Source organism: Epinephelus moara, chromosome 12, assembly GCF_006386435.1.
Source record: "Epinephelus moara isolate mb chromosome 12, YSFRI_EMoa_1.0, whole genome shotgun sequence".
Lineage (NCBI taxonomy): Eukaryota > Metazoa > Chordata > Actinopteri > Perciformes > Serranidae > Epinephelus > Epinephelus moara.
In genome coordinates this window covers 28223204-28245017 of record NC_065517.1, presented here as the reverse complement: position 1 = coordinate 28245017, position 21814 = coordinate 28223204, and the positions used below count along the sequence as shown (strand labels likewise).

Sequence of the window (21814 nt, the reverse complement as noted above, 5' to 3'; positions counted from 1 at the left end):
AGCATACCGAGCACTTCTAGCTTCTTGTTGATGGATTCCAAGACGCTAAATTCGGAGGATAATAAGTCTTGTGTATCGGTGGCTGAGTCGGTCTTCTTCCTCTTATTTGGGTTGTCGGCAGGACCCTCCATGACGCACTCGTAGTAGTAGTGATCGATAAACTCTTCTAGGTCCTCCACTCTGGCTGATGGTGCAGGCTGGAGTTGTCACCCGTTAGGTAATTATATTTGTTTGGCTAGTTTGTNTCGGTCTTCTTCCTCTTATTTGGGTTGTCGGCAGGACCCTCCATGACGCACTCGTAGTAGTAGTGATCGATAAACTCTTCTAGGTCCTCCATAGGTAATTATATTTGTTTGGCTAGTTTGCTGATATCTAATCTAGCAGCTAGGCGCCGCCATGTTAAATCTCAAAATCTCACAGTGGTCTCGCGGTCTCACGCTGCCATCCGGGTGCCACTCATTTATCATTCTAAATGTATACATACTGTGCCTCAGAGATACCAATTTCTGTCTGTTTTCTGCTCCTCACCATCCAGTTCAAACTAAAGAGGTGCTGCAGCATGATTCCAGCATATTTACACCCACAGATAATGTCCATGTCTTTGTGGTTTTGAGAGAAATTAAAACCAAACTGCATAAAAATCATATGGTAGCAGAGAGGGGACTTTCTTATTTCATGTATTCCACTCTTTGAAGGGACTTTGGAAACATGTGCTTTGTCTCAGTTCACATTTTTCTGTACCAACACATTCTCACGTCGACCTCGTCACATTGAGGTTTGGTCATGGACCTTTCACGTCCAGATACCACATGTAAGGTACCCTGGGTGCCTTGGTTGTTGACGTTCTGGGATGCCATAGGCCCGTTTCCACCGCAGGAGCTTTGGGGTAATTTTACAGGGCCGGGGCCGTTGGTGCGTGTCTCCACCACAGGAACCACACCCGAAGGACAGAGTTCCGGAACTTTTACAGGGGCTAAACAAGTCCCTGCCTCGGAGTAGGTACTCAGAACGGCCCTGAAAAACTCCTGGGTGGGGCTTGGGGTTTACTTGGTGCTGATTGGATATACTCAAGGCGGGATGTGACGTCAACAGAAAGCGACAAAATAGCTGGCATTTTTAAAACTCAGCAGACGCACAACGATTACATCACATCCAGAGCCCGGTAAATTTACAGGAACCTTCCTCCTACTCCGCCCTCTCAGTGGAGACACGGCAGTTGAGAGGGCCGAGCGAGAGGACGTTCCTGTAAAGTTCCTGCCCCCCAAATAGTACCAGGAACTTCTTCAGTGGAAACGGGCCTCATGTCAAGTTACGTCTGTTTGTCTTCGAGTATCGTACTAACGTAATAGGACTACTTTTTTCGTCAGTGTCTGATGCTGCAAGTCGCTGCCTAAGCACTGGATTTCAACAACTTCGGAGTGAGACTGGGTTGTCTGTATTTATTCTTGCCATTTTAAGCGTATAAGTGTGTTCTGACTGAATACCTGAATGGTGTTCAGCATTCCCTTAACAACAGTTACAATGACATCCTGCAAAAAGGCACACACAAATTAGCTTACCTCTAATGATGTTGCGTACTTAACATAAAGTTATGTACTTAACGAAAAGTTATGGAGGTTAGATTAAGGCAAGTAAAGTTACTGTGGTTACGTAAGAAACATGGTGAATGACTCTAAGTTAACTTATAATTCACACAGTTTTTAACATCAGTCTTGTGGGGAAAGTCCTGTGTTTTGTGACCCATGCACCAACCCAGCCTTCCTCCTTACGGGACGGCTTCTTTCTTAACTTCCATCAGCAAATTGGTGATTGCAACCTTCCCAAATATATGAGTTATACACAAAAAGCCTGAAAAGTTGAGTGTGGAGCACTGGAGACTTCTCACCCTCAAAGGTCACAATCTTGGCTACGTAGCAAAAGGGAAGAGACCATCAAACCAGTGAAAATGGCCATCGAGAAAGTGATTGCGGTTGCTGTGTTGAACAAGCCGGAAGATATTTCGGTGAGAATTGTGTTTGAATGTTGACGGTAATGCGCCATCTGGTGGCAATTTGCCACTAAAAATAAGAACAAGTATGCAAATGTTGCAATTGCTATTTCCAGTAAGAGCACAACAGCTTTGTTTGGTTTGAGACAACATTACTCTGTCAGATTTTATGCACTATGCAAGTACATAGTGTACACAGTGTCCTAAATGAAGCGTATGCAAAAGGTCTGAGTTTTTTTTTTAATCTGTCATCCGAAAAAAAATGTTGCACACTGACTACAATGTGTTTTATTGTTATGTTCATTGCAAATATTTACAATACATGAGAAAATGAAAAGACACATTTCCCCCTTCGCCTCTCTCCCCTGGAGTTACTTCTCTCGCTGTCATCACTCCCTCCTGTCTTTCATTTGGCACTGCAGCTGCATGAAGGGGTGGAGCTGTCCTCCCTCTCTGTCTCCACATTCTGTTTGCGGTCCACATCCTCCTCCTCCTCCTCCTCCTCCTCCTCCTCCTCCTCCTCCTCCTCCTCCTCCTCCTCCTCTTCATCCTCATCATCATCATCCAACTGAAAATGACTTTCTGACCGGTTGAAAGTGAGCTATCTGAGTTGTGAAATGATTCTGTGGGCTCTGTTCCTCTGTCTTGTCAAGGCCGTGTCCCGCCGCCACATTTTCCTCTCTGATTCTTGTTTAAACATCTCTCGAAAGGCTTTGGACTCAGTGTGCAAACATGATTGACACAATGTGAAGTTGTATTTATTTTTAGACATTCAACACGATTTCGAGCGAAAAAAAAAAACTGACTCAGTGTGCACAGGCCTTTACAGTCAGAATCCTATAACTTATGTTCCAGGTTGCACCAGACTGAGTCGGCCTATTCTTGATGCACGATCTGTCATGAAGTCGTCCCTTCCCAATCTAATAAATTACATTTTAAGTGTTCTCCTTATGGTCTGCATTGAGGAATGACGCATCTAAAACCCCACAGCAGGAAGTAGCAGGAAATATCCACTGACTGGTGTCAGAAATAGAGTCACAGAGAGATTAAACCTATTCTGAGACAGAACCTGCAGGTGCACTGAGGCATTAATACTACACCTTTCAGACAAAAGACATTGGTTGAACTTGCAGGGGTTGGCTGACGTGGAAAGCAAAATGGATTTTAAATAAATATGAACAGTGACAACAGTTATGACTCCGGTGACTCACTGACCTCCACATCAGCCTTGACAGCTCTCTGCTGAGACTGAACAGTGCAGATGATGCTAAAGGCTACACATCTTAAATTTTTTTTTTGGACTTCAAACTAAAAAAATAATTCAATCCACCTAAAAGAAGAAAGAAGTGGTCTAAATATCTGAAAGAAAATATCAGTCTCAAGAGCACTTTTGTAAATTGTTTAGAAGGAAGAACTGGGAGAACCAACTCCTTCAACCTGTTCAAAGAGAGCTTGAAAAGCAAATTGCAAGTTCCCAATATATTTCAAGGGCACAGAAGCACCCTGACATCTGGGCTGCGCTGTCAAATCACAACTGTGTGTAATGGAGTAGAAATCTGTCCAGACCTGAGCTTGTGAAGTCATTTTTAATGCCTTGGGCAAAGACTTACAGCTGCACAGCCTGTCAGGGACGCTTCAACATCTCACAAAAAATCTGCCAGATTTTGATGAGATATCAATGAGATACTCTGAAATACTCATGTAAGACTGTGAATGCACAGTAAATCCCTGACAGGAGTGAATAATGAAATGATTCTTACATCCGGAGAACTTTTGGGACCTTTTTTCTAAAAGTAATATTCAAGGTATTTTGAATTTCATATCGTTGGGTCGCTGTCATTACTATTTATCAAGGACACTTTCTCTAACTATATATATTCATGCTCCACAGGGAGTATTGAAGCAGTAAAGGTCAGGAAGTCATTCATCCTCTCAGCGTGAGAGGATATCCTATCTGCAACACTCTGGACATGGCAGGAAAATGCTGCGATATTCAGGGAAAGGTCAAAGTTTAAATCATTTCCCTCTGGATTTAAGAGTTGGTCTTTGCTGTCAGGTTGACTTTCAGACTTGGTTTCCTGATTATGTGAATGAAAAGGTCAGTGATCATAACAGGCTTGTTTGACACAGGTTTTATTCGTTGTTAGAGGAAATAGAGCTGACACTTGCGTCATGAGCTGATTGAGTTTTTTATTTGGACTAAAAATACCCTCTAACTTAAACTCTGAAAACAATTTCACTGCTACTTAATTAATCTTGAAGGAACAGTTAAACATTCTGAGCTTCTTTAGCTTACCATTTTGGTCCACACTAAAAAATCTAAACAACTATTGGCATGAAATTTTGCACAGACAGTCATTCGTGGATTGCATTTCTGCAAACATTCGGGGGCTCAGCTCATGATTATTTTTCCCATTTATAACAGCTATATGGATGTTTTTCCAGCCAGTTGAAAGAAAAAAGACTGCCTGAAAAATCTGATAAGGGAAAATGATAGCTGCCAAGAGAAAAAATCATCCTGCAAAGCCAAAATCCTATTTCTGTATGTTATTGTTCTCAACTGTCTTCATCATTCTGAAACCAGAACACAACAAATGTCGAGGATGATGATTGTTACATGTTTGCCACCTAAAGAGAGTTGTAAAAATATATATAGAGGGTAGGAAATGGACGTAAACAGCATCGTTAGTCTTGAAACCTATTTTTGCTTTACAATGCTGGAGTAGAGTTCACAGAAGGTTAGGTAAACTTTAAAGTCCCAAAGGTGCAATCTGAGATACAGGCAGTAGTCGTGAGCACAGAAAACAGACAATACAATACAAACATACAGAATCAAGTAACACACTCATTCATTCATTCATTCATTTCCCGTAACTGCTTATGTTGTTCGGGGTCGTGGGGGGTTGGAGCCTATCCCAGCTGACACTGGGCGAGAGGCGGGGTACACCCTGGACAGGTCACCAGACTATCACGGGGCTGACACATAGAGATAGACATTCACGGTCACATTCACATCTACGGACAATTTAGAGTCACTAATTAACCTGCATGTCTTTGGACTGTGGGAGGAAGCCGGAGTACCTGGTGAAAACCCTGGTTCAAACCCTAACCCCCTAACCCACCTCTTGATGTGAGGCGGCAGTGCTAACCACTGCACCCCTGTAGTATCACACACTGTCAGGGGTAAATCACTAACAATAAGTGGTCACTGCTGGTAAAGATAAGCGATGGCAGACGGAACAAAGGACGATCTGTAAGACTTAGTGCAACATTTAGGGAGGCAAACCTTGGCCTTGAAGCATCTGAAAGTCAACATGAAGGGGATGTTGACAGTCAAAGGATTGAGATTTAGAGGTGAATGAATGTTCAGCTGACGATTCTGCTAAAATAAATCCATGCTATAACAATCTGGGCCGCTCTGACTGCAAATCAGGGATCCCCAAAAATCGTAAGTGCTATATCGTAGGCAACTGGACTTGCTTGCGTTTCTTGAAGATGTTTTGCCTCTCATCCAAGAAGCTTCTTCAGTTCTAAATGACTGGTACAGAGTTGCAGGTTTTAAACCCTGGATGGGATCTTGGATGAGAGGCGAAACGTCTTTAAGAAATGCAAGCCAGTCCAGTTGCCTACGATATAGCACTTACGATTACCATGACCTGGATGACTGAGAATCTTCACCGACAAGATCCCCAAAAATGTCAAGTAAATATACAGACTTGAATATTTGGACAACATTCGAAGCTTGAGCCCCAGAAGTCCCCCCTGCCTCCACAAATGAAAAACACAAACCAATTTTGCCCAGAGATTGCGCTATAGGGCCACAACGAATCCCATGCTGCCTTTTCATTTTTACAAAGAACCAAACACCGACGGCATCATGCTGCCCCAGAGTGTGATTTCCGTCAGCATGCCGACATAGTGGAAGAAAAAGAAGCGTGACGGGTGTGACAGAGTACACAGCCTCTAGTGTTACATATAACGTATGTGTCAGCAGGGCTTTATAAACAATAACAACAGAACAACTTGGTAGCAGCAATCATTGAACCCCGCCTGTTCAAACTGGCTTATTCACCCTCACAAACACCCTGTGTTTCCCCTTTTATGCCTACAGTAGTACTGTTTCATCCCAGCTCCTTTGTGTCTGCTCAATTCATATCTCTTTGGTTCTGTCTGTTTTATACTCGCTGGCATTCACTCGCTGTCCCTGTTGTATGGTGACTAATCTCGTCTTCTGCTTGGAGGGCGAAGAGCTCCCAATTCTCATTGTCCACCCAGTTTGCAGATATTTTCAGCTGCTGTCTTTCTTGTTTGAGTTAGCTGCTAGTTACCGTCTGCTCCTTTTTAAATCTCCCGACGGTGGGTCGCACACATAGCATTCTCACTCTGACCTCATCACATAAGGACGTTCGTTCATGGACTTTCCACGTCTAGATTCAATGTGCAATGTACCCTGAGTTGTTCCACGTCTAGATTCAATGTGCAATGTACCCTGAGTTGCTGATGTTCTGGGACGCCATTTCAAGTTCTGCCTGTTACATGCATTGTCTTCTTTCAAAATACACTTCTGTTTTCACAGGAAATTTATCGTGTACATACAGTCACTTTCAAAATAAAAGCACTACGTCGAAACAACAACACAAATTAACATTTTCTTTTTCCTCCAACAACAAACGCACATGGTTAGGTTTAGGAAAGAAGAACAGGGTTTGGCTTTATAATCTTACCGGACTTGAACACTGCTCTCTCAGGTGAAAGTCGGTGTTTGTACTCGTTTTTGTCCCGTCCCATTTGCCCCTGACGCTGCCAAGCACCATTAAACTGTAACAGTGACGGGACAGTCTTTTTCGTCAGTGTCCGACGCTGCAAGTCACTGCCCAAGCATTGTATTTCAATGACTTCGGAGTGAGGCTGGGGTGACATAACACATCGCCATAACGTCAGACCTGTCTTGCCAGCTCTCTTTTTACACAGACGTCAATAAAGTGTTGTTACTGTTGGTTAAGAGGCAATTCCGTTCTTTTAGAAAGGATGGCAAGACGGAGTAATGGTGTGAAATTCCTGCCTTGAACAGGCAGTGTAAAAAGGGCTACAGGGGGGACCTCACATTCCACTTTATATACACACAAAAGAGGCCCTGAAACTGATGTTAAGACTCCAGCACAAAGCACAAGCATAACATGGTCTTGTCTAACTTGGGTCAAGCCACACTAGCTGTTTACCCCTGCTGTTATTTATGCTAAGCTAATTGACAAGAAAGTGTAAAAATGGATGTCTCAAAATGTCACATGACTCCTTAAAAGCTGTATTCTCTGGAGACAAGTCAAATATCAATTTAACCGATTAAAAGAATCAAAGAAACTCCCATGCCTTTCCTTTTCATGTTTGTATAATGGACACACGTTCTATTAAGCCGAGGTCGTCAATACAGTGGCTGGGCACCACATGCTACCGGCAATAAAAGGGAGCCACAATGGATGTCTCACAATGAAGGCAATCAAAACAGTATTTCCAAAACCAATACTCTCCAACTTATTCAATAATGCATTCTGTGGTCACAGCAGCTCGACATAATGAGTGCAAAGAAACTAATTCTTAAAAAAAAAAGACAAAGGAAAAGACACTATGAGGCCAATTATGAGCTGACTAATACTGTTGAATAAGGACCTGTCACAGTAAGCCATTCCACCCACACTTACAACCCACCCACCCACACATACACACAATCCTACCTCACACCCACACACAGACACACACAACTCGCCCACGCACAGTTCCAGCTTCCTCTCGATGTGTGAGGTTACCACCACTCTCACCATGTACTTCTCCAGCTCCAGTGGTTGGTGGCTGAGTCACAGTTTTTCTCTGATGTCACTGTAGACAGAATCACTAATGAACCACCCAACCTCCAACCGTGCTCTGTGGTCGTCTGTCTGCAGGATACTAAATACTCCCTCTTTGAATCTGAGTTTATTTCAAGCAGCCGTTTGAAGCTTTGAGTTACTGCGTGGATTCACTAATGCAGTAAGATCGTAAAGTCTTTTCCCTTTAATATGTTAAGACTGCTTACAACAAAACTTTTGAATTCTACAAAATAAATGCCTGTACATTTGCTATTTACCAAATGAAATGAGTCTGAAGGATTTTTTTAACACTCAAAATCACCTTTCCTGTGCCAACAAAGAGCTCAAATCTATTGGTTTCTTTGGGTCTATTTGAAGGGCACAGAGTCATGGGTCCTGTCCTCTCTGTGTAATGCAGCATCTAAGGATGCGCTTATGGTCCTGTCTGTCTGTTGACAGGGAAGAGGCTGTGATGTGACGCACAATGTCACTCTCTATCTTTAGAGTCATTAAGTAACCTGTCAGCTTGCATTAAGGAAAACCGTCACAGACCCTGATCAGAGTGAGTTTCATCTTGATGTCGCAGATTGCATGTTGTATTTCTGTGTCTGGGTCATAGGAAAGTAGAGGAAGGACTGTGGGAGAGTTGTACAGTACAAAGAGAAATCATCAGAACAAAAGGTATGAGGCAAACAGGCACAAATGAAGCAAAGGCGTCAGTGCAGAAACTCATGAGCGGCAGCCTTCTCGATCCACGATGTGCTTGTGAGCTATGAAGAACACTTTGTAACTTGTGACTCAGATCAGTTTGTCAGCACTGATCCATTATCATGTCTGTCATTGTGTTTTTTTTTATTGAGCTGCACAGAACAGCCATCTGCAGGTTGTTTATCTGGGACAAGTGCTGTACAAAACTCTCTATGACAAAATAAGTGACTTATGTAGGAACCCACCTGGACAAATTATTAAAAAACTTTAAAGTATAGGAATGCAATGTATTATCCACCCATACATTGATTTTCAACTGCTTATCTAGAGCCAGGTCGCAGGGGCGGCAGGCTGAGCAAAGCACCCCAGACGTCCCTCTCCCCAGAAACGCTTTCCAGCTCTTCCTGGGGGACCACAAGGTGTTCTCTGGCCAGATGACATATCTAATCCCTTGAGAGTAGGTGTTTCTGTGGTGATCTGGAGAATTCAAGGATGAGGCCGATCACAGAGTTCTTTCTTAAAATGATGCTCTGACATATTTAATTTGACCTTGGGCCAACTAAAATTAGTCTAACTTGTCCATTCATCAGTAAGCCTAGCACTTCTGACGCCATGACGTCTGTCATAACGGAACATGATCCCCTAGGGGTATTGACCAAGTATCCACTGGTCAGTGGAGATGTAAAAATACATTCTAACATCCCTCCAGCGGGTTCTGGTTCTGCCCCGGGGCCTCCTACCAGTGGAACGTGTCCGGACACCTCCAGCAGGAAGTGCCCAGAAGACATCCTGATCAGATGCCCGAACCACCTCAACTGACCCTTTCGACATGAAGGAGCAGCGGCTCTACTCCGAGCTCATTTCGGATGTCCGAGCTCTTTATCCTATGTCTAAGGCTGAGCCGAGCCTTATGAGGAAACTCATTTTGGCCGCTTGTATCCACAATCTCATTCTTTCAGTCTTTACCCAGAGCTCATGACCATAGGTGAGGGTTAGGACGTAGATGGACCAGAAAATAAAAGTTTTGCCTTCCAGCTCAGCTCTCCCTTCACCATGATGGTCTGGCACAGCACCCGCATCACTACAGATGCTGCGCCAAACTGCAGATCCACCTCACGGTCCATTCTACCCTCACTTATAAACAAGATCCCGAGATACTTGAACAACTTGCTAACACCCACCCATGCAGTGTGCTGGTACAAAACAAAACAGAATCCTACTATAAAAGTATTTTTGACCATTTTTGTCCAGACACACTGCTTTGATGTGTATTTTTTAAAATTGCCAAAAACGACTGAAAGCCCCAATCAGCTGATCCTGCTAATAAGTAAAGCATACAGTATGTAGCTAATGCATGATATGGGTTGTTTTTCTGTGACATAGGCTTAAAACTATTTAAAAAAGACATAAATGTATCACATCTTTGCGCTGGGTTGCATGTTTCTTCATTGCCATGAACATGGACACTGTAGTTTTGAGCCAATCCCTGATATACTGTCCTGCTACCAAAAATACTCATAAGAGCACCAAATGTGTATTCATCCGCCACTGAAAATAGTCCCTTTCAAATACATTATTTACTTCTGTTTGAGTAAGATTTGCTTAAAACTACAGTGCCCAGGTGTTTGGGGCAGTGACTTGGCCTTTTTTAAACTATGACTTTGTGAACCATTTTTAACAATTTATGTCTTCAGTTGCAACCAGTGGGCTCTGGGCTGAGTGCCCAAGACAGGAGAGATGAACTATTGCATTGTCTTTTTGGTCCTTCAGTGGGATGTGTTGAGTAAAATATAGAAATACACCATACTTGTCCAACAGCTGAAAGAAAGAACAGTGACCTTCAGGGTTTTTTTTTTTTTCATAGAAAATGTTTTATTCTAAACCTTCTGAAAAGTTTGTTATGATCTGAAATGACATACCCACATTAATATTTGAACATACTGGAAACACATGGTTGCCATATTATCAAAATCAAAGCAGAGCCTGCAATTATAGACACATCTGATCTATAAACACTGGAAGTAACATTTAAAGTGGCATGCAAGACTTGATGGAATAATGTGGCTTTAATGTGGACACTGACCCTCACATGTATATCAGCAAATGTTTTTACAGAAGAGGTTATTGGGAAATTCTAAAGAAAAGAGAGTTAACAAATTTGTTTGCCTTGACATAACGGGTCTCATTTAAAAAATATTTTCATGCATACATTTTTGGAAGTTGACCCAATCAAAGCTGTTTATGAAAAATGGATCTTAATGTCACTGATGCACAATTTCATAACAGTGCTATCTGTTATGATGATTACGACTATGATTGGTGCATAATCGTGTTTTTTATGGCGTTGTGTTTTTTAATTAAATGAAGGCCGGTGGCTTTGAAAAGCCTGTAGCTGTTTTCACAGCATACCCACTGAGCTAATTGAACTCCTCTGCGTACATAAATCACAATGTTAAATCATAAATGTGCTTACATTCATAATGAGGCTCATCTCTGTCGTCATGAATGAATAGGTACATTCAACATGCTTGAACTGGGATTCTGATGCAGCAACAGACTTAATTAAAAAACTGTCACCAGGGAACAGAAGAGGAGGCCCTGTGAAAATGCTGTGGGTGGAAATTAAATGAGTTTTATCAAACCCCAATACACACACGCATTCACACGTACATTCATGCACACAACCACTTACTGTAAACACAATCATGCATGGGTATCCTGACATATGGCCTTAGCCTGACAAATTATGTAACGTGTCATTGACAGCACTCCTCGACTTTCTTCAGCACTGACAGCTCTCCTCTGAGTGGCTGTCAATCACACGGCTGACTGAGAAAACGCAATGGGATGAATTCTGGGGGCTTCGCTTTGAGCAGCTGCACTAAATCTCACACTGCTTCCCCACAGGTATTAATGTATAGTAGTCTTTCTGTCAGTGTATTGCCAGTCAGTACAACATACAGTGTTTTGATGCTATTGGTTGCTTTTTAGAAACACAAGAACACATATAAATATTTTTTTTCCAGAAACTCAACCATGTTTGAAAGTCACCCATCCTTATTATCCTGTTCTTCATTCTCTTTGCTTCACAATCTCTTCATGTTTCCTCTTTGACATGATTACACATGACAGCTGATGACCTTACAGTACGTCAGCCAGTGCTCACACTTGGGGCAACCTTTTTAAGAAAACCAGGAGATTCAGAACAGAAAAAAGAGCAAACTCACAACCTGGTAATACTGTCCTACTAGTCTGTCCTAGACTGGGCTGCACCAGCTAATTGTGAATCTATTGCTGATTGTGTGTGTAAAGTCCTTCATGATTTCTTAATAAGGGCTAGCTAGTTCACACTTGGGCCAGTAAACTCTGGCAATGTCTTAGCTAGTTAAGACTTTATTGATGTGCAAATTAGTTTCTAGTAAACATCTGTAATGACTTATAATCTTATTTCCAGTTTTAGGAGGCAGAGCGATATATTAAGCTTGTCACCAGAAAAATGATTGGCATTGGAAGTTGCTGCAAACCATGGATACCTTACATTTGTAAGTTACTATGTAGTGGATACCTCAAAAATTTGATTTACATTGTCTCTTGCTGGTAAAATTACTTCTGATACCTCATACATTATTTGAAGAATATCAACTTTTGCCATCAAACAGAAGATTTAGAGTCCCACAGACTCGACTGAACTGCACGAGGAACTCATTTGTTCCTGAGCCTGTCAACCTATTAAATCAATGTATGGTTTCTCAGTATCCTGGGTCGGACACTGAATGTTATAGTTAATAAGTAATATATTGCACCACATCCACTTTTCATAATGTCTGTTATGAGTTCTAGCATTTGTTGTATGATTTTGATGTTTGGTTGAAAGTTATTTTTGTTTTTATGTGTATTTATGTTAAACAGTTGATGTCCTGAGATTCAAGACAAATTTCAAGTTTATTCTGACAAATCAAATCAAATCAAACAATGCTGTGGTTAATGTATGGTTATGTTTAGGTATCACTTGGTTAAGGTAAGGAAGAGATCATTTTTGGGTTAAAAAAACTGTTTTGGTGACACAACCATGGCTAGAGAAGCCGTTGAGGTCTCATAAAAATCATCCATTTTTCACATCACAATCCTTGCTGGAGACACAGCAATAGCTTGGTAAAAAAAACAATCACTTTTCGTGGAACTATTGCTGGTGGAAAGCAACAGGTTGCCAAAAAACCCATTGTGGTGGCCAAAAAACCACTGGGATCACAATGATGACACGCCATAAAATAGCCATTTTTGTCATTTGCTGGTCTTTTACAGTGGTCTGCAGGGTGACACACCAACCATCACCTACTGATGACAAAGTCAGCTCCTGTTCTCCATCACTTACATAATGATACAAATGTATCCATGGTTTGCAGAAACGTACAATTCCAACATATTTTCCTTGCAAATGGGATGCTGATAAGCTTTAACAATGCATAATGCAAAGATAGGGAGGTGTGTTTTTCTGACTTAGTTTTCGCAGTTTAAAATGAGTGGGGAAATATGCTAACCATTATTTGGTTATTTAGTGTAACTGTATTGGTATATCTTTTAGTTTGTGCTCTATTGTGTCATTTTTGTCAACGTAGTTTAAAATCTTTAATAAATAGCTAAGCGTCGGGTCAGATGTGTTTAATACTTACATTACCTCTTGTAGTCATCATTCTCAGTGGGTAATAAATTAGCAAGTTAATGCACTTTTTGGCAGTAAATTTAGTTAGCCATGTGACTTTTACATCAAATGGGTGTACATTTTTAGTAAAAAGGAATCTCTACATCTAATCTAAGACCAAGTCTGCTTGGTGCAAGCTGTTTAAATTTAGTGATGTATAAATCTCCACCTCATCACTAGACTATGTTTTGAAACTAAGGAGCTGGTGCACCTGCCACATTTTTAACACAAAACACTCCTTTCTACATGACGACCAAGGTATTACAGTAATTTGGTTTAGCAGACAAGTAGGCTTGGTTTGCCACATGGTATACTGTCTTGTAAATGTATTGTAAATGCATTTTAATGCTACAAACTGTAAATAGCACGGTCAAACGTATTGAGAATATTCCAGCATGTCGTGCTGGTTAAAAGCACTGAATAACACCATGAGACACACAATCCAAACCACTCAACTGGGAGACACCAGAACCTAAAATATCCTTGCATAATGCATGAAGCAATCCATTCCCATCCTTGCAGAAAATTCTCATTTTAAGGGGCCTGTTTAAAGTATGAAATAAATTTTTGCTGTGCCATGACACTGCTACCATTTTTGTAATCTTTAATCGACACCAAATCAGCTGCAGAGAGGTGTTTATTTAAATCAATGCAACTCATACACCTCTAAAATCCTCATAATTTAGTCACTGCAGTGATATACAGTAAATAAAGGTTTCTGATGGTGTACATTCATCATTGGCGAGACATAAAGGATCTCATCTTCAACAGCTGAGGGAATATTCCCGTCCTTTATATCTGAAGGTAGTGACGAGAGCTGCAACATAAAAAGCAGTAAGGTAAAGATACCGCTTTTATTGCTACAGTACTGTACATGCCAGGATTTATTTCCAATTGGAAAAAAGACAGTGTTGTCACACCAAGTTTTAAGTTTCAATTTCATGATAAAAGAAAAAAAAAAACAGTGGATTAAATTTCTAGAAATCACAGAGAGCACTCCTGATCCTTCTGATCACACAGAAGTCCTTAAAACAGGATAGTTACTTTGGTATCGGGGAGAATGGGGTCTGATAAGTGAGCCTGGCACTGTGTGGTTGTAACTCAATATATTAAGACTGATAGGAAACGTCTAAATCACACTGGCAGACTGAAAGCTGACATTTTCCCAGTTGTTAAGAAACAGTTTTTCCACTCGGTTGCCATGCATACTGTAGATTCCTCTTTAAATAACTTAAGAAGTCCATGTCCTCCTCATCTGTTGGCCTCTTCTTCATACTGTTTTTATTCCAAGATGCCTTCTGAATATGTCCTTTTTAACTACTGTGCTCATATATTTATATATATATAACATATATAACAAGTATGAGTGGACAGACAAAGCGAATCTCAGTCCTTCATGCGTCACCATCCTCACATGTTTGCTAAGGCACAAGTGGATTATTCCTTAGGGTGAAAAGCTGAATGTCAGTCATGGAGGAACAAAAGCATCAACATTCGTCTCCTAAGCGAGGGCAGACTGATCGGTGAAATGCAAGGCATATAAATTCATACTGGAAGAGGTGTAAACTTAAAAGAGAAAAGCCACATTCCTTTGTGTTAGCGCAGGACTGCTGCCTCATCAAGAACAAGCGTTCATTGTTGATTGTGAAGTGCTTTCAGCAGTGAGGATCCTCTTTATCTGATGCAGATTTCAGGGCCTCTGGAAATTCAAAGAGATGATGAGCACAGATGCATCTATTGCTTTCTAGGTTTGATGAATGCATTTACCTCCTGTGTGTTCACGGGCTTGTTTGTGGCTATGTGAGAAGATGTCCAGTGCGCTGCTACCACAATATGGGCGTTCATTTCCTTCCTGCTCATTAGATAAGTTTGTTAAACTCATGCCTCTAAATACAATCATTTGTTCCAGTCTGGAGCACACTTCTGATTTGGCTCAATCGCTAGCACAGCTGTCGATCATGTTGGCATGGACACAATGAAAGGAAGTCTGTTCTCTGTTGCATGAATGGGACCTGAGAGCTGGAACATCATACGCTTTTGTTTGAGTTTCAATCACGCACATGAAAAGAGGGAGCTTGATGATTGATCTCTGTGAAGTCACTCTCGAGGTTTTTAATCAATGATTGGAGCACAATCCACTTAATGAATGCGCACGCACAGGTATTGTATCACAAATGCTCAGTCAATAAGCACTAAAGTGTGTATGTGTCTATAAGCTCTGTCCACCACCAGACATGTTTCACACAGTTTCCTGAATCTCATTTCATGCTGCTCCTCATTTGAGAGTTTCAATGATGGCGATCTCTCGCCGATCAGCGTAGTCTGGGCTGAGGCCATTCAGGTAGAGGCTGCCGTTCCTGGCGAGTGTCCCTGGGACAGGACTGAGAGAGAGAGCCATGTTGGGGTAGGCCTCTTTATCCTCACACAGGTTGGCAGACAGCGTCCTCTTGCCAGGAGTCATTTCCTGGTTGATGGTATTGATACCCAGCTCAGATGACAGCTTGCGCTTGATGGATGCAGCGCGCTGGAACTTGTCATAGATGTCAACGCTGAGTCGCCTCCGGGTTTCTTTGAACTCCGCTGACACATTTGCCGTCCACTCGGCTGCGTGAGCTCGAAACTCCCCAACCTGTATAGAGACACAGAAGATTAATGCCTGCAGGTGACTGAGCACAACGTCTTCCTCCCTATACAGCAAAACATCCACACATGCTACATTTTTAGCATGCCACGCCACAAAAACAGTTTCTTCCCGACTGCAGTAGGCCTCATCAACAAGACCCTAGACCCCCACCTTTTGGTGCCTTAATGGTTAACAAAGATCTACCATGCACGAAAGCCTATTCTTAGGCTAAAGGTATTATTCATTCATTGGTGTCAGACATGATAGGTTAATAGAACTGACCACCTAAATGTCAACAACTGACCAATGATTAATGGAGTTCACTCATGTGAACTTAAATGCCATTACTGTTCATTTGCACAGACTTCTTTTTAAATGCTTTGGCTGCTCTCCAATTAATGATACACATGACCTTCATATATTATTCGCAGTAAATGTGAGTGTAACTGCAGATGTTGAGATTTAAAAAATAAATTATTAAAAATAATATATTTTCTTTGCGGCAGATGTGACGAGGTATAGATACTTATCAGTGTCGTGCTATTTAGAATCTGATTCAACTCATTCCTGAGTTATTTAGGAATGATTGTTAGTGATGGTTCAGCATTTTGGAAGATATGCTCATTCTCCTAGGAAAGGTAGTATCTGCATGGTCACTACCTGGAGCTCGCATAAACGGAGCCTGGGTTTGAAGGTGGCAGTGTTGTTTGGGCTGAGAAAGCCATGTGTAAGTAAGGTAAAGGAGGTTGTTGGGTTGGTGCGGGGAGCAGTAAGACCTGGCATTAGGGGAGTGTCTCTGGGACGCCGGAGATCACTGTCTAGCCTCCTGGAGGTGTCGTGGGACCAACTAGACGAAACACTGGTGAAAGGAGGTTCCCACCTGATGACCCCAAAGACATGTTAGTTATCACTGCTCACTGGTCTGTATAGTTAAGCCTTGCCATAATAGCTTATCATAGGGCTTAGGAGGTTATTCACTGAGTGCTGATCCTTTCTCTAGAGCACAAATTTCTTGTGTTTATTTGAACATCTTGCTGAGAGTTGCATGAGAAGATCGATACCACTCTCATATCCGTACATTACAGATGAAGCCGCACTAACAGTCAGATAGCTTAGCTTAGCAAAAAGACCGAAAACATGTAGGTAACAAAAAAGTTAACTGTCTGCAGGCTGAAGCCATGTGTTTACCAGACAAATGAGAGTGGTATCAATGTTCTAATCTTTTTCTTGGCAAGACAGCAAACACAGTTATTTGCCAAAATGTCTTCAAGAAAATATGCAGATTTTGTTCTCCAGGAACCAAGAAGTGAGATAAAGATGTTTTAGGGCCAGAGGAACTTTTTCATATCTCTAAGAAGCCCGTTTTTATTGTGTCCACACCACAAGAGCTAGCACTGGGAGTGTTTACTGTGCTCCTGAGAAGAATTCATATGAATGCCCCCTTGTTGTGGTGTTCACAAACTCATCAAATGAAATGTCCTGAAAGGTCAGAGTTTGCAAGTTGTGACGTGTTTGCTGACATTTTCAGAAATGGTGGAGGCCATGAACGTTAATTTAAGAATGAATGGTCAGTTGATATATTGTGATTTTAATCATGTACCCCTGCTCCACCAACATTAGCTCATGTACGCAGGTTATTAACACGTGGGTATACCCGCTAAAAATAGGCTATAGACTCCTTTCCCATTGCCAGTAGATCAGAGCTGTGTACATGGCTCCGCAGCGGACGAGCATGTCTTTCTGTGTGTGGGTTTCTTTTCTGGTGTGTCATGTCTGACGTCACAGACAGGTCAGTAGAGAGGAGCATAGAGACCAGTGAAAACGTTAAGGTGATTACTACTTTTTATGTATCTCTTACTCATTCAGTCTCTCAAACTCAGGGCAGACTAATTTGGATCAATGTTTGAGTGGAAACAGGCGGTATTTTGTGGTGGTGCATTGTTGCATCTCGTCGGTAGAGGAGCTAAAATTAATACGTTCACCCAGGTGTTGTGTTTCCATCAATGCTGATCGAAGCCAGAGGCAATAAATACCGTGACTACTCCAGAGTCACCTCACCTGGGTATGAATGCCGATTTAAAGCCTCTCCCACTGTATTTAACAGCCAAATGTTAGCCAGTGGTAAGTGTTTTTTTGTGTGGGAAAGGGCTATATAGAGGAAAATGTTGATATTCCCAGCAGCCTCATCTTTTTCGTCTGTCATAATGCCTTCGCATTTCTGACATGACCCCCTTGCTTGCTTGCTAAATTGCTAGCTTTGGTGGCTTCTAGGTGCCAACAGTAGCGTCCATGTTGCTGTTGCCTAGCAGTGGTACTCTCCTGACTTAAGAGGCAAACTGTGAATACGGCTTCCCATGTGGTGACCATGAGCTCACGAGTTCCATTTGAAGGCAGCATAGGAACGATTGTAGGTCTGGGAACGCTCTAGAGGGACTTTTTAAGCCTCTATTTCGGAGTAGATACTCTATCAGCACAAGAGAAACCTTGAATGTACAGTGATTGAGCCAATCCCATTGGCTGCATTGACAACAGACAACACATAACAAATACAACAGCTTATAATGAAAAAACCAAGACAAAACAGAAGACAACACGGACAAATGGACCGACAGTGAGGTCGGTTGGTGTGATGGTGGGAGTATCAGGCAATTCTGACTCATCAGCCAGCCTTTGTCACTGTAGCTTCCGTATTGATGGTGTGAATGCAAAGAGTCCTTGAAGGTTATGTAGTCCTCGGAGGAGCTCCTCAGTGGGCACTTCCTCTCAGGGAGTCCCCAGAGCTGTTCGGCCAGAAAATGCCTACAGGCTCATTATTCAGGAGCTACTTATGCTGTCCTAAGAAGTTTGCTGTTGTGTGTAGGATCATTTGTGAATAAGAAGTGAAGAAGTTTTTGTAATTTCCACTTGAATTTATACAGTGGTACTGTCAGAAGCTATTGCTGTTGAGAGGTGTTGTGATACAGATACGGTGTAGACATGCTTGCACCTTCCCCACCCATCACTTCACTTCACGGCCTCAAGCATTAAAAAACGAAATGCGTATGTGTGTGACCTGATGGCCCAGGTTTCTGGAGACTATGTACTGTGTCTGATGGGCACTGTCTGTCTGTTTATGGTCCCTGAGAAGCAACACATCATTGATCTCCCCTTCATAATGCATTAGGCTTCTTTCTCCAGGCTGTTTAATTATCTGTGAGGCTCTGAGGTGTGCTTGTTCAAAGTGGACTTCTGAGTACTCAGGTTAAAATTTATGGGGTGTGTCTGTATGTGTGCGCACATTAGACACACACACACTAGAGCACAAACACTAAAGTACGTGCTTTCTCTTCTTTCTTCTCACTTTCTTTGCCTGATCGTTTTCCCCCCACCTTCCCCAAACCATCAACTTCCCACTGAAACCTTCTCTCAGTCACAGGCTCCAAAGGCTGCACTCCTAATTACACGAGGATTCCCACTGCAGATTGCCACATACCCCCCCTAGACTCTACTTTCTTGCATTCCCCCCCTAGACTCTACTTTCTTGCATTATATAGAATAAAGAAATGAGATGTGCACGCAGCTGATTTATACAGGAGATTGCATTTGAACGTTCATATGTGGCTCTCTCCAACCTTTTAACATGTAAATAACAAACCCGCCAGAATACCACGCTATCTTATTACCCTGCAGCCACCTGCTGGAAACACACCAAAAATTTAATCCAACTCTTGCACGAAATGGCATTTTCTCCACAGGAGCGCCACCACCACGGCAATTCATCACTTCAGATTGAAGAGTGAACTAGGAAACGCTGTGAGGTATTACTCTATCACTACGAGGGGGAGACGGATGTGATCTCACCTGTGAGCTAACTGCAAATGTCCCTCTGCCTACAATATTTTATTTGTGGCTGCTGAACAATGACTCTTCTTTGAATCTATTCAACCATCAGAAAAAGGGTCTTTTTGATGGTTTAACTGCAGCCAAAAAAATCGTTATCTCAAGATGGATACCCCAACATACTCTTAATCATGGATATCTTCTTTTTATAATGTCGTAATGTACTAAACCCAAGGTCTGGTTTTAACACATTACCACAGTATTGTAGTTTATTTTGTGCTCACCAGGTGGATAGTCTTCAAGAGAAGTGTGGCGTCTATAGGGACCAAACAAGCCCCAGGACGTGCACCAGACTTTGAAGCCAATCTGACATAGTGGGCAAACTGTGTAACTACAACATCTGGTCCGTCCCGTGATGCCTTTGAGGCTAAAAAGACTATCTGAGCATTACAACTCTCGCAACATGACTGGTATCACTATCAGGATGTGATACTTTTGGCCTGATAACATTTTGAAAGTCTAAAGGTGCCACACAATCATTTAATCTCCATCCGAGTAAGCTGAGCGCTAAACCAAAAGTAGCCAGTTTCGGCCAGCGAAGTCTCTAAAGTGCTTGCTCCATGTGCCCAATGATGCGGAAGATCCAGGTATCTTATACCTAGGAAATCAAACCTTTTTGGTTTCATGCGCCACTGAGAAACTTTCACAGAAATGAATGAGGCCCCACTTTCAATGCTGCAACCAGTGGTGTCCATGTGACCAAACAGAATTTTTTTCCCTTGTAGCCCTTGAAAGTGAATCCAACCATGCTTAGATGGAGATTGGGCAGGCAGTCATGCAGTTCTAGCATACTGAACCCTTAACCTTGTTATTCTCAAAGCACCAGAGTGAAATGCATCCATAATTGCACTGCCAGGTCAATACTGTCAAGGCGCTTCTGTTTTATTTGCATGTTTGAATATGTATACATTTGACACAAAATTGGCCCCTTTCTATGCAAATGAACCTCATCGCAAAAGCAGTCCACTCTAAGAAGATCAGCGCTAATAGCCACACACCATTACAGTTGGTGGTAATTGAAGCACATTTATAAGGGGTGTCACACCCAGTTTTACCAGCGATTGTAGCAAGGCAAAGGCATCATCATGCCAGGTGATGCTGTGAACCTCGTCGGTCAGGACCTGGCGCTTGTGGTCTGAAAATTTCAATTTTCCTTTCGGCTGTCGTTCTGCCTCGTGTTCTTGGCATAAAGAGAACATGACCGCTTTGCCACATTGAATTCATTCAAATAAACACAAGAAGTTTGTGCTCTCAAAAAGGATCAACACTCAGTTAAAAACCTAAGCCCTATGATAAGCTAATATGGCAAGGCTTAACTATACAAACCAATGAGCAGTGATAACTAGCATGTCTTTGGGATCATCAGGTGGGAGCCTCCTTTCACCAGTGTTTCGTCTAGTTGGTCCCACGACACCTCCAGGAGGCTAGACAGTGATCTCTGGCGTCCCAGAGACACTCCCCTAATGCCAGGTCTCACTGCTTTCCACACCAACCAATAACCTCCTTTATCTTACTTACACATGGCTTTCTCAGCCCAAACAGCACTGCCACCTTCAACCAAACCCAGGCTCCGTACATGCGAGCTCCAGGCAGAAGCAATCCTGATACTACCTTTCCTAGCACATTCACCATACTCTATTTCACACGCTACATAGCATAACTCCAATATAAGCTAAAGTTAAAGGAGATAAATAAACTTACAGGATCAGCAAACACACTCACCTTGCAGCATGGTCTCAAACAAAATGGATTCAAATAGGCCACTCCCACGCTGATACTACCTTTCCTATCACATTCACCATACTCTATTTCACACGCTACATAGCATAACTACAATATAAGCTAAAGTTAAAGGAGCTAACTGAACTTACAGGATCAGCAAGCACACTCACCTTGCCGCATGGCCTCAAACAAAATGGATTCAAATAGGCCACTCCCACACTTAAATACTTCCTCTTCCTGGATTTCCTCCTGAGAGGAAGTGGATCTCTCCACCTGATCTCAAGGAGTTATGTGCCCTGTTTAGTAGTTCCCCCTGCTGGCCCCCAGCTGACATTATTTCTTCTGTAATAGATAAA

The 21814-nt window shown here is 42.2% G+C and overlaps 1 protein-coding gene across 2 annotated transcripts in view; it reads right to left on the bottom strand.

Moving 5' to 3' along the window:
* Positions 1-14158: 14158 nt before the first annotated feature.
* The window catches only part of LOC126398456 (potassium channel subfamily K member 2-like), a 55771-nt gene continuing 48115 nt past the window's right edge, over positions 14159-21814 (bottom strand). For both annotated transcript variants that reach the window (XM_050057813.1, XM_050057814.1), the window contains exon 7: positions 14159-15863. In XM_050057813.1, the coding sequence (XP_049913770.1) occupies positions 15510-15863 (354 nt within the window). In that variant the 3' untranslated portion in view covers positions 14159-15509. The remainder of the gene's footprint in view (positions 15864-21814) is intronic.